Below are 12,674 nucleotides of genomic sequence, written 5' to 3' on the forward strand. Positions count from 1 at the left end.
TCACTAGAAGTACAAAGCACACAAAATATAATAAAAATTACGTTCCTTGATTCGCGGGAAAAAAGGAAGACCGAGGGTAACTAACTCTTCCTTGTGAAAAATCTATATCCCAGCTCGTTTTCATCGAGCCTTCCCCCATTTGGAGTATAGCCAAGTGGTAAGGCATAGGTTTTTGGTACCGGCATGCTCCCATACCGGAGCGAGCCAGACCTTGTTAATAACAACCTAAAAGTCTTCGTGCACGTGCCCTTAAGGACCAATGCCCTGTAGCCGCAGTCCGGAACTCCATCTAATCCGTCCTGACGATGAACCTGAGGAGGATCGGAGCCCGAAAGACTGACTCAAACAAGCGTCACTCCTTCGAGGACGAAAAACTCCTACCTATTTAATAGCCGGAGCCGAGGCACTAGGATTCCCCTCACCACCAGGTCAGCCAAATCCCGGCACCGGCAGAGATCGAGGAGAGGAAGGCTTTTGCCCTAGTCACCTTGCAAGAGGGGAAAGAAAGACGTATGCATGCAGACAAAGTTTGACCATAAAGACGAAAAAAATTCAGTTGACATATAATAATAAAAATATGCATTTTGTTAATGATGTGATCACACAAACAAATGTTACTATTTCAACTTCTAAATCTTTCAGTTTCCTCTGCCATAATCTATTCCTCCGATTTCGGAGGGAGTAGAAAAATTAGTTGCACATCATGCCTCCCGTTTCCCAAACAAATTCCCTTGTTCCGCCTAAAATGCAAATTCACTACAGAAAGTGGCCACGACATTTACAAGATGCTATGCGGCAAATAAGCATCATCATAGATTAAGGTTCAGGGAGCTGACTGCCTTCGCTACTGACGCCTGAAGGTACTCCTGGATGGAAGAACGGAGGGCGCGATTAGGGATGAGAACACGATTTGGAAGTGCCAAATTCGTCATTGGAGACCTATTGCTCCCGCCATCTAGCCAGCGTCTTATGGCTTCCGCTTCATAGGTGAACCCATCAGATGCCATTTGAGGATCGTTCATGATCTCCTGAAATACAGAAATTCACCACACAAACATCATCATTTAGAAAGAAAGGGGAAATGTTGATAACTTGTACGACATATAGAAGTTTCAGAAACATGTGTCCAGACTCCAGATTATCACAAATGCTGACAAAAGGTTATTTACCTGGAGGATTGGACAAATGAAGTGGGCAGGGCATGAGGGTGCAGGAGGCTTTCTGACCAGGGCCTCAACAACGGTCCAAACCTCAGTCAGATCAGGCCGCTTTTCCCTCGTCATTTCCACACACCTAAGGCCAAGGAGTGCTAACTGCTTGGCTTGTGTGTAAGGCCAGTCCCCGGCTGATTTATCTATCAGCAAATGCAGGTTATCACTTCGAAATGCTTCTCTAACTTTCTTTGTGATAGCCAAAGGGGGCATTCCAGTCAAAAGGCGAAGGATAATAACACCCAGTGAGTAGACATCAGAAAGGGGTGTGAGGTCCCCAATGGTGAGGAACTCCGGATCCGTGTACGGAAGCCTTGATGTTAGGTTTGGTGGACAGCTGCCAGGCTGGAGAAATAAGGTGGACATACCAAAGTTGTAGAGCTTGCTTCTGTAGTCAGCACCGATGAGGATGTTGCAAGGCCGGAGATCGCCGTGGACCGAGGCATTAGGCTTGTGTGAATGAAGGAAGAGTAGTGCACAGCAAACCTCACGGATGATCTGTGTACGGATGTGCCATGATAGAGGTGGAGTGTCATCGGCACACAGAATGCGGTCTTCAAGGTTTCCCTTAGGTAACCACTCGTACACAAGAGCCGAAACTTCAGAGCACATTCCAACAAAGGTGACAATGTTTGCATGTCTCCCTCCTTGACGAAGAACAGAGACCTGCATTAATCTCATGTTAAATCACAGAATCAAAATTAAGTACCACTATCACAATAGGCGAAGGCTACCTCTTGTTGAAACAAACTCTCGGATTTGGACAGCTTGATTGCTACCGTAGTGTTGTTTATAATGCCTTTATACACACATCCATATTCAGTGTCCCCGATCTTGCACAGGTCCTTGAAATGCTCTGTTGCTTGTTCCAAACATGTAAAGCGGAACTCGAGAATAAATTGAGAGTTCCTATCCCATAATTCATCCACCTGTCGAACTGCATTATCTCGTTCATGCTTTAACTGACTACATTCTGCATTTACAAATGAAGGTTATATATTGCAGCTACCAATTTACGTTTTAGAGCAACTGAAGAATGAAAAGAAAGACGAGAGGTTTTCACAGTCAATATACCCATTTTTGCCTCTTCTATTTGGATGCGACCCACAGTATTCTGATTCAGTAATGCATCTATCTGTCGCACTGCATTGTCTCGTTCATGTCTCAACTGGTTACACTCTGCATCAAATATATGAAGATTACTTACTGCTGCTACCAAGCTATATTTTCGGAAAGGAAAGAATGAAAAGCAAGACAACATAAATTTTCGCAATTTATTCATCCACCTTTTTTTGACTCTTCTATTTGAAGGCGAACTAAATCATTCTGACCGCGAAACTCATCCACCTGTCGCATTGCATTGTCTAGTTCATGTCTCAACTGGTCACACTCTGCATTATATATATGAAGATTACTTACTGCTGCCACCAAGCTATATTTTCGGGAAGGAAAGAATGAAAAGCGAGACAAGATGAATTTTCGCAATTATTCATCCACCTTTTTTTGCCTCTTCTATTTGAAGGCGAACTAAATCATTCTGACCCCGAAACTCATCCACCTGTAGTATTGCATTGTCTCGTTCATGTCTCAACTGAGTACATTCTGCATTATATAATGGTATGTTATATATTGCTGTAGCAATTGATATCTTCCATCAATTGGAATGTAAAACAAGACAAAAGAAGTTCTCGCGAAGTTGATCTACCCAAGTTTGCCGCTATATTAAGATCAGAAAGACGTCTGAATTCAACAATCTCCTCTTCTAGAGCACATATCTTCCTTCCTTCTTTCTACATGTCGTTACGTTAACAATGTTTTCTCAGTAGTTTAAACTACAAAGTACAAGAATTTTATACATAAAGGGAAGTAGTAAACTAGTCATAAAATCAAGAACAACAAAATGTATGTCTTCTCTACCAGATTAGAAAGAGCCTTGACTAAGGTTTTCTCTCCCACTACTAAATGAATGGTGTGTTACTTAGTCACAGCCAATCTGGATAGTAAGAATTAAGAAAAACAAAAAACAAAGTACCAAAATGTCTTTTAGTACCAAGGAATCATAGAGTAAACTTTCAAATTTGAAAATTCTTACATATAATATTTGAATTGTTTAACATATATTCTTATGACTGAATATGATAGTATATACTACTCCCTACGATCATACTTGTCCCTGGTTTAGTAAAACTTTAGTACAAAGTTGTACGAAACCAAGGACAAGTAATATGGATCGGCGGGAGTACTAAATTGATATATTTTGTACAAAAAGGTTGTTTGTAAGTAGCCGTCCCTACTATTATGATAGTTTTTAGAGTTAATTGCATTTTGGACCACATAATATTACACTAGTTGCAATCTGCACTCTGTATGTAGCCATTCCTACTGCATAGAATTGCTCAGTGTTAGGTGCCTAGAGGAGAAGAATGCATGTTTCACTAAAGATCTACTCCCTCTGTTCCTAAATATAAGACTTTTTTGGCAGTTCAACGGAGGGAGTAATAGTTTGAGACTCAACTTATCCTATTAAGAGTATAATAGGTATTATGGGCCTTTCTTAGAGTTTGTGTCCATGTCAAGTCTCCTATATACACTGCCCTATGGGCCGCATATCAATACTATACTTCCATAACATGTCCAACCAGGCCCATGTTCTAGGTCCGCCATACTCCCTGTGGGCCAGGTGGGATTGGATAAAACTCATCCGTGGAAGGTTAGGAAACTAAGAGACAATTGTTTTTCTGTATCCAGACAGAAGGTCAATTACCAAATAAAATAAACAATGCAATCGTCTGAGGTCAAACAAGAAATTATCTTTCCAAATTGCTAGGATAACATTGTACCACTAACCTAACTACGAAATATACTTGTCAGATGAATTGGTTGGTAAGGGTCAGATACCAGGGATAAAGTTCTCAGCACTCACGCCACAGCAGGGCCTAATCCTGGAGTGGTAAGCGAAGCTTTAAGGCTTTAGTTATGTCTTTTGACTAAATTCATTGCTTAATCGGTTAACCCACACATAAACAAGTAAAAGGTGTCCCTTTTACCAAGAAAACTTGACTTGACCCTTAGGGTATCCACAATCTGTGTGGTAGAATATGACCTTAAGATGGGACTCATAAACTATAACTATAGCTGAGAAAAACATCATAATGTATATGGCAAAGCAGCCGATAAGCTGTGACCTACATGGTAGACAGAGAGGGGGATGAACAGGAGAGAGCAGAGTGAAAGGATAATATCTAAGGTCAAACCACAGGAAGTATAAGGTCACTTTTTCTTATGGCCTACATTGCAGACGCCCTAAGAATAGAATATCAACATTCCTAACAAACCATGTCGTTTAAACCCTATTTAAACCAATCTGTATCCCAAGTCAGTAGATACCCTTACTAACTAAGCAGCCATCTAAACTTTATCTCCTTAATTCAGCAGCCATCATTCTATTCACGTGAACAGTAACTCCTACTGCACCATTGGGCCTTGGCCCAATACCCAGTATAATACTATCCAGCATGATTGTATGCTGAAAAAAAAATCATAGAAGGCACAACAAGATTCAAACAGTAGCAACAACACAAAAGCCTGTAGTCGCAAGAAAGTTGGTGCAGGCTGGAAAACAAGATTTAAGGTTAACTGGAAATGCAATCCTGCAGCTAGCAGGAAGCCACAATTTGAGTCCTGGAAGTAGAACAATAGAAAGGCTACCGTCAGTTTATGAACATGTTCGAGGAACAATTTAACAGAAGGGTATAAATGCTGGTTGCATGACTTGGGTCTTTTCTGGAAGCAGATGATGTCCCCATTTTCAATCTGAAGAACGGGAGTGAAGAAAGTAAGTACTTGGGCTTAGGAGTTAGTGGAAAAGCAAAAAACATGTATAACAAAACCAGACCTGGTTGACTGTAAAGGTATGATGAATGTCTAAGGCTTCACACATCACATTTGGTTCGAATTTGATTTCCTGAATATAAAAGTGAGAAACTAGTGAGATATGGTGCAAAACCGTATCCATCTTGCATTAGGAGTAGCAGCTTGCACTTGTGCAAAACCTGACCTCATACAATTCTATTTCCTCGTCTGCACAAAAACCAGCTAAACTTCTTAGTTTTGGGAGAATATCTAAAGGCCTTGATGAACAACTCACAAACAGTGTTCCGATATATCTGTGTGTCACATTCACAAGAACAAGATATAACTAAGAATTCCCAATTGCTAAAAAGGACAAAATAATGAATTTTAAGTAAGTGCTGACCGTAGCTGTGTTTGTTCTGGGTCATAGAACTTTAAAAACACCAATAGATATTCCCTGTTTAGATTTCGTGGAGAACAAGGATTGAACACCTACAAGGAATTAATATTGAGGGAACTTCATAAATACAAAGATCACTGGATGGAAGAAGAAAGGTCCTTTCACAAACAGCAAGGCCACAAAGGAAATGATAGAACTAGCAAGGATCTGTGGGCTTTAGGATCTACCTCCAAAAACAGCTTCACATCAGCTGAAAAAACCCTTCCGATCTACAAGAGTGATTATTTATAGTTTAGCATGTCATGGAGAAAATGGAGTTATCTTTGCGCAGGAGGCAATATCAAAACACAGCATTGTTTATTTAATATCCTTCAAAAAAAAGAACAGACGATCACATTGCATACTTACAGATAGTTTCTTTTCTTTGGAATTCAATGGCCTGCTAGGGCGACGTGTCCCGTTTTGCCGTCGCTGGCACAACCAGAGGCGTTGAAACTTAACAGGGGTACCAAGTTCTTTTGCGAGTTCCTCCTGTGCACAATTTAACCAATCAGTATTCTGAACTCATTAAGAACCATGAGAAACAATAGGCTAGAGGAATGAACAGAGAGACACTTTTATCTGCTTAAGCAAGTTATATCTAGAGGCAGCACAAAATCATAAGTACATCATTCTATCTTACAAGGAGTGAAGGTATACATCAGATGGAAACTTCAATCATCTGGATATTTTTAGAAGTTAAAAAAGGAAACTTTATTCCAGGGGCAAATTTAAGTTAATAAATAAATAACACAGTGAAGGCTAACAGTAAGAAGCATTTGAAAGAATGGGGCTGGAGTAAGGCGTGAGGAATCCTCATGCATGGTTCTCGAACAAACAGGTATCTTGGTAGTTTTCCCACAGTTGGCACTGTCATGAAATGGAGTAGGGTACTAGGGTTGTTAGTGATTAAACATCAAATGGAATAGGGTGTCTTGGTAGTTTCCCTATCGTTGACCTTTTTTTTATACAGGCTTCAGCCCAGCTGCCAATTAAACAAGCTCTCATGACCTAGGAAGCGTCTAGTTTGTTACATAGCATCATCACAGGAATAAATCCACTGTTGACCATTGGAAGTGATAAAGAGCATTGCTGACATGTATTTATTAGTGGCAAACACAACAATATGCAATGGCAGGTGCAACATTTCTCAAACTTCTGTGGCATTTAAGCCATTCCTAAAAAGGCCTGATTAGAGTCAATGTAGCAAGCTCGTGATCATTAATGTTTAATTTCTGAGCTAGAAGCTAAATAGAATTATAGAACCATGAGAATTATTTATGATGCAGTGTTAAGCTTGCCAAGTAGTTAGCAAATATGTAGAATCTTAGCTAAGTACACCAAGTGCAAGAGCTACTTGAGACCTGGAAAGAACCTACCACTTTTGTAGCACAACCAGAAGATAAATTGATATCACTAGACCTACATTAAGTTCGCACATTAGATATTCAGGGAAGGCACAAGCTTGAACCATTCAAATTGGTCATTAACAGAATAATATGGGATGCAAACAATACAACAGAACAATCTATTTCTCACATGCTTTCAAGGGCTCATGAGCCTTCCTATATTTGATTCAGTGGAGATGAACAGACCTCATACCGGAATAAGAGGACTAGAAATTTAACCCAAAAAAAACCCACGTCTACGAGGTATTTCAGCACATAATGGAGGTTGGCATCTCATTTCAAAGATAAAAGTAGGTCCGTCTGAACTCTGAAGGTCAGATAAAAAGGACAGGACACAAAGCACTAAACGTTTTTGAAGGATGCATTTTAGTCCGTGTGGATTGGTATTATTCCTTGATGAAAAATATATTATGTGAACCTGCCATACGTTTCGAAACAAGATTAGCACTAGAAGTGATTTTTGAAGAATGTTCAGACGTAGATGGAAGATCTTGAGTTCCTCAGTTGGCACGTGCAGTCAGGAACAGAAACAACAGGTTGCCCTTTACTACTTTCGGTGGTCACACTGTAATTGCATAATGAGTACCACAATAAACAAAAAAAATATATGATGACATATAGAAACTAAATAAATTGCACGGTACAAGTCTGCAAACACCCAAACCTATTTTTATACTGAACTAAAGCAAGGTGGAAATTTTTGGAACGGCTGCACTGTTGATTTCCTCAATTGACTTGCATTAATTATGAAATAACACTTCACACGAAAATGGACTGAATTGTTCAGCAGAGAGAATACAGCTCTGCACACTGAAAGTAGAGCACAAAACCAGAACCCGAAGTCGCTGAAATATTTTCAAGGCACCATATATAACACCAACACAAAAATACTATCTCACGTAGCAGATTTTTTTTGAAGGAAAACAAAAATATGCCAAGGGACGTCAATTGCTACTTAATTAAGAAGTCATCTGCCTCGATGCCATATAATTGCTTATATCAGAGGATTCATTCTCATATCCTAAAATTGGTAAGACCTGTTACAGTTTGGAGGACTCAGCGTCTCCAAACACTAGAAACCAGGGGCCCGGGCACTTATAATCTCACAGATCGATCTCTGAAAAGTAAAATTAAAGACCCAGTAACCCAAATTTGGACAAGAATGTCGGGAGTTGGTTGAAAAAGGCAGGATGTGGATATATACCATGAAAAGGATCACGGTGGTGTCAACCGGGACCTGGAAAGCCCGCACTCTGTCGAAGTCGACGAGATCAAAATAGAAGCCCCCGCTCCCAATCTGCGACCGCAAATCTTCATCCCTCGCCACCTGGAGGAAGAGACGAGGCCCAATTATTAGGATCAGAGCCAACCCCCATGCTCTTGCTCTGCACAGATGGCCAACACCCATGCTCTTGCTGTGCACAGATGGCCATAGGATCGGAGCATACCTTGATAGTCCGGTGATCCTGCGCCATGGCGGCGATGGGGAGAACTTCTGCCAGTCGTGGGGCTCCCGTAGTGCTCGTGGGCACTGTTGGGGTTTTCGGCCGGCGCCGCGCGCTGCGGCCGCGGATTGTTGCCGCTGAAAAGGGAAACGTACCGAATCGTGTACGGGAGAAGCAGAAGTACCTTCCAGGGGAAAAACAGAGAGAGAGTAAACGGGGCTGGGCCTAATTTTTTTGAGGGATCGGCCTGGGCCTAAATGAGAGAGAGGGGTTCCAATGGGCCTAAATGAGAGCCGGGCCCATTTAATATTTTCGGTGTCCCACGGGTCCGATCCAGCCGCCTGCTTCGACTTCTCTTCTTCTTCACAAGGAAGAAAGAAGACAGAGAGACAGAGAGAGAGAGAGAGAGAGAGGCCACACCACCATCCCCAGCCCCAGCCGAGCCGAGGTCTTCCTCCGACGAGCGAAACCAAAGCCGCATCAACCCCTCTCGCGAATCGATGGACGCGAGCGCGGCGGCGGCCGGAGGAGGAGACGGGACGCAGAGGACACTGTAAGCACCCTCCCGATTCCTCCGATCTGGTTTCCCCCCTTGCTTGTCTGTCTGTTCCTGTGCTCACGTCGCCCGGCGGTGCGGGCGGATCCAGAGGCTCGACTACGGGGCGCCCGGTCCGGAGGGTCGACGCCGGCCCCCCACCGCATGGCGGATCTAGGGGGTGGAACAAGGGTGAGGGGAAACTAGGGTTTTGCCAGCGGCGACACGATTTAGAATGCGATGTGGGACGATGCGTTATCCTTGAGAATCTGCTAGCGGAGCTTGCTCTGCGAAGCTTCTTATGCATTGACAGTATGGATGAATTTCTTGGTGTTGTTGTACAAGCCTGAAGCCTCTAGTTAGTCTCAACTCATGAGGAACCAGCCCAACAGTTGCAAAAGCCTTTTACATAGTACAATTTATTTGTTAACTTGTTACCACAGCTTGTTGTCTGAATATTTTACTTTGATACTCCCTCTGTTCACTAATATAAGATGTTTTGGATATTTCAATATGGACTACATACGGACTGAAATGAGTGAGCAAACACACTAAAACGTGTCTATATATCGATTCAGAAAAAAGTTACAGTAGAACTTATAATTTGGAACGGAGGGAGTATAATGGATAATTTTTTTTATTGTGTTAGTATAGAAGCTTCTCATCTGTCTCAGCTTATGTTAACCGGCCCAACAGATATAATAGTCATCTGTAATTGTACAAGATGGTCATAACAATTGTGTGCATGTTAATTGTTTTTTGTTTTCAAACAACCTTCGTTGTCCAAGTTGTCCCCATAGTGTGCAACTGCAACTTTTTTCATGGTGCTATTGTGTCTTTCAGTAAATTTGTATATGCACGTGATTAACTCTTGATGCCTTATTACATCATCAGGAATCCTTATGTGACTGGTAATTCGGTGATTGCAATGAAATACAAGGATGGTGTGATCATGGCATGTGACACTGGAGGTTAGTTTTCACTTCTGCACAGGTAAATGTTGCTCCAGCGGTATGGAAGTCATTATATACTTTCCTGTGCAGCCTCCTATGGGTCAACTTTGCGATACAAGAGTGTGGAGCGTATCAAGGAGGTTGGAAAGCATAGCCTTATTGGAGGGAGTGGGGAGTTCAGTGATTTCCAGGAGATTTTGCGGTATCTGGATGAATTAACGTAAGTTGCCTTTAATGGTGGTTAGCTCATGTTTTCCTTCTCTCTGCTATGTAAAATCTATGTGACATCTTCATCTCCCTTCCTTTTCAGTTTGAATGATCATATGTGGGATGATGGCAACTCATTGGGCCCCAAGGAAATCCATGCCTACCTCACAAGAGTAATGTACAACAGGCGCAATAAGTTTGACCCTCTATGGAACTCCCTGGTGCTTGGTGGAGTGAAAAAGGGCCCAAAGGGCGATGAGAAGTATCTTGGCATGGTATATTATTCATTCAAAAGGATAGTACTACTGTTCTTTTTACTGCTGCCGGTTTGTCAGCATTTTATCTTATGCCTAATTTTTGGTGTTCAGGTTAACATGATTGGTACACACTTTGAGGAGAACCACATTGCCACTGGATTTGGGAACCATATGGCAATCCCAATTCTTCGTGGTGAATGGCGCGAGGACATGACTTTTGAAGAAGCTGTTAAGCTGATTGAGAAGTGCTTGCTGGTCCTGCTGTACCGTGACCGGTCATCCATCAACAAATTCCAGGTTACAACTTGTCATTCTTATTAGTGAACTCACTATCGCCTAGAAGAAAGTTTGGCAGATTGCGGTCTGTAGCTACTCAATTGTTGTAACATTATGCTTTTGGACGACAGATTGCCAAGATCACGACCGAGGGATCAACCATCTACCCGCCGTATGCCCTGAAGACCAACTGGGGGTTTGCTGCCTTTGAGAACCCATCCAAGGGTGCTGTAGGAACATGGTAAGGCCATGAGCTAGGAAACGAAGCAAACTGTGCTGCTGAAAGTGTTTCAGCCCTTGCGAGCGTTTGATCTGAATACGACTTGACTCCACATTTGCTCTGTATGACATGTTTATAATTTGACTTAAAGTCTTGTGAACGTTTAAGGTAGATCTTGTCTTATATGATGATGCCTCCTCACTCTGGATCAATCTGGAGTGCTGGCCAAGGGTACCTGCTCCCAAACGGCGCTCCATTTGACTTGTTTTGGCTGCCCTTTCATAGTCGAAACCTGTTCTTTTTTCTCTTCAAAATAATTTGTTCACCCAAGATCACCATGGTGGCAGAAGTAATGATTCATGACGGCATATACAATCTGGAGCAAGAGTCAGCCCCCCTCCACAACAAAAGATGCATCATTGCCTCTGTAATCATGATTATCTCCTTAGAAATTTGGAACATGCACGGCGTTCTCTTCTGTGTAACATATACCGTCAAATTGATCCTTAAGGCCTGTTCGGAGTCCCTCAGCTCCCGGAGCAGGGGGGAGTTTCAGTTGAAAATCATGGAGCGCTGCTCCACAGATTCTTTGATTTTCACGGAGCCGGTAGATTGCCGAACAGCTCCTTAGTCCACTGTCATGGAACAGAGAAACAGACGCTGGAAATTAGTAAAATCACAACAGAACTTGCTACTCAAAACAGATATTGAGAATTTCAGAGAAGGAATGTTGTTTTCTGACACCACACCCAGGCTTGTTGTTCCACTATTTTTCTTGTTCACGGAGAAAACTGTCCAGCCGTTGTTCAAAGGGGTTATATATGTGCGATTACGTGAGCGTCTGCGATTCTACTATATTTTAAAAAATTGTTATTGTTCTCAACAAATGCCTAACAACTAAGCGGTGGGTGTGAAAACGAGTAGTTTGCCGGCTGGGCTAGTCCATCGACCTACAGCCGCCACCTACCCTAAAAAGTTAGGGTTTCTCTCCTCCCGCCGCCGCCACTGCCGCCGTCGGTCTGCCTCGTCTTCGGCGGCCTTAGGGGCATGGGTGTGGAGTGGACCCCGGTCCTTACCGGTGGGAAGGCTTCATTTTTAGATTTTTTTCGAGTTTTGTTAGGGTTTGTGTCCTGGAAGGCGAGACGGCGGCGGCTCTCTGAAGATGGAGTAAGGTTCTTCCCGCCTAGGCCCCGTTTCGATGGTGCTTCTAGCATTGTCGGTGGGCGTGTGGAGGTGTGTCTCCGGCAGATCTGTCTTTGGTGGATTTGCTCGGATATGGCCGCCGTTCATCTATGTTCTTGTCTTCAGGTTGGATTGTTCTGATATATGCTACTCTTCATCGGCGACGGTTGATATTCTGTTGTGTTAGTCCTATGAGGTCTTAGCACGATAACTTTCCGACTGTCTACTACAACAAGTTTTGGCTGGCTCCGACGAGCGAGGGGCGATGACAGCTGCGTGCCTTCGGCTCGATTCAGTGCTTGTAGTCGTCACTAGGTGGTCTACGAATTTGGATATAAATTTTATCATTTCTGATGTTTGTTGTACTACCGTAATCGAAGATGAATAGATTGGAAGTTTTCTCAAAAAAACTAAGCGTCTATGGTCCTCGTTGATTTCTTTAACGTCCCAACTCTATTGCGCCTTCCTTGCAAACAAAAGAACGACAACTATATTGCGCCTTTCATTATACGGGAGCAGAGCCTCTCGAGTCATGCGTCAAGGCGGAGCTGTCATCCCCGTGCGTGCAACCGTCTCTTCCGCAACAAGGAGTCGGTGCAGTCGTCCCCGCCTTGTTGGTAGTCCAGGAGCTAGTGCACTTGGTTGCCGTCAAGGAGGAGGACCTGACCTCCCTGGCGGTCCCCAAGGC

General features: G+C 42.9%; 2 protein-coding genes across 2 annotated transcripts; one reads left to right on the top strand and one right to left on the bottom strand.

The window, feature by feature from the left end:
• Positions 1-544: 544 nt before the first annotated feature.
• On the bottom strand, positions 545-8,518 carry LOC109735118 (U-box domain-containing protein 57). Its single transcript, XM_020294325.4, has 15 exons — positions 8,360-8,518; positions 8,116-8,238; positions 5,872-5,994; positions 5,691-5,732; positions 5,467-5,555; positions 5,269-5,377; positions 5,107-5,175; positions 4,920-5,024; positions 2,917-3,001; positions 2,709-2,813; positions 2,498-2,602; positions 2,286-2,390; positions 1,946-2,184; positions 1,170-1,877; positions 545-1,028 (listed from the first exon to the last, which is right to left on the bottom strand). Exons 1-15 carry the CDS (start codon positions 8,384-8,386, stop codon positions 810-812), a joined length of 2,253 nt encoding a protein of 750 aa, XP_020149914.1. The 5' UTR covers positions 8,387-8,518; the 3' UTR covers positions 545-809.
• A 183-nt stretch (positions 8,519-8,701) lies between these two features.
• LOC109735119 (proteasome subunit beta type-4) lies at positions 8,702-10,975 on the top strand. The gene is made up of 6 exons (XM_020294326.4): positions 8,702-8,909; positions 9,786-9,862; positions 9,935-10,064; positions 10,155-10,326; positions 10,420-10,605; positions 10,716-10,975. Exons 1-6 carry the CDS (start codon positions 8,857-8,859, stop codon positions 10,827-10,829), a joined length of 732 nt encoding a protein of 243 aa, XP_020149915.1. The 5' UTR covers positions 8,702-8,856; the 3' UTR covers positions 10,830-10,975.
• The last annotated feature ends 1,699 nt before the right edge of the window (positions 10,976-12,674 follow it).

This window comes from Aegilops tauschii, chromosome 4 (assembly GCF_002575655.3).
Source record: "Aegilops tauschii subsp. strangulata cultivar AL8/78 chromosome 4, Aet v6.0, whole genome shotgun sequence".
Taxonomy (NCBI): Eukaryota; Viridiplantae; Streptophyta; class Magnoliopsida; order Poales; family Poaceae; genus Aegilops; species Aegilops tauschii.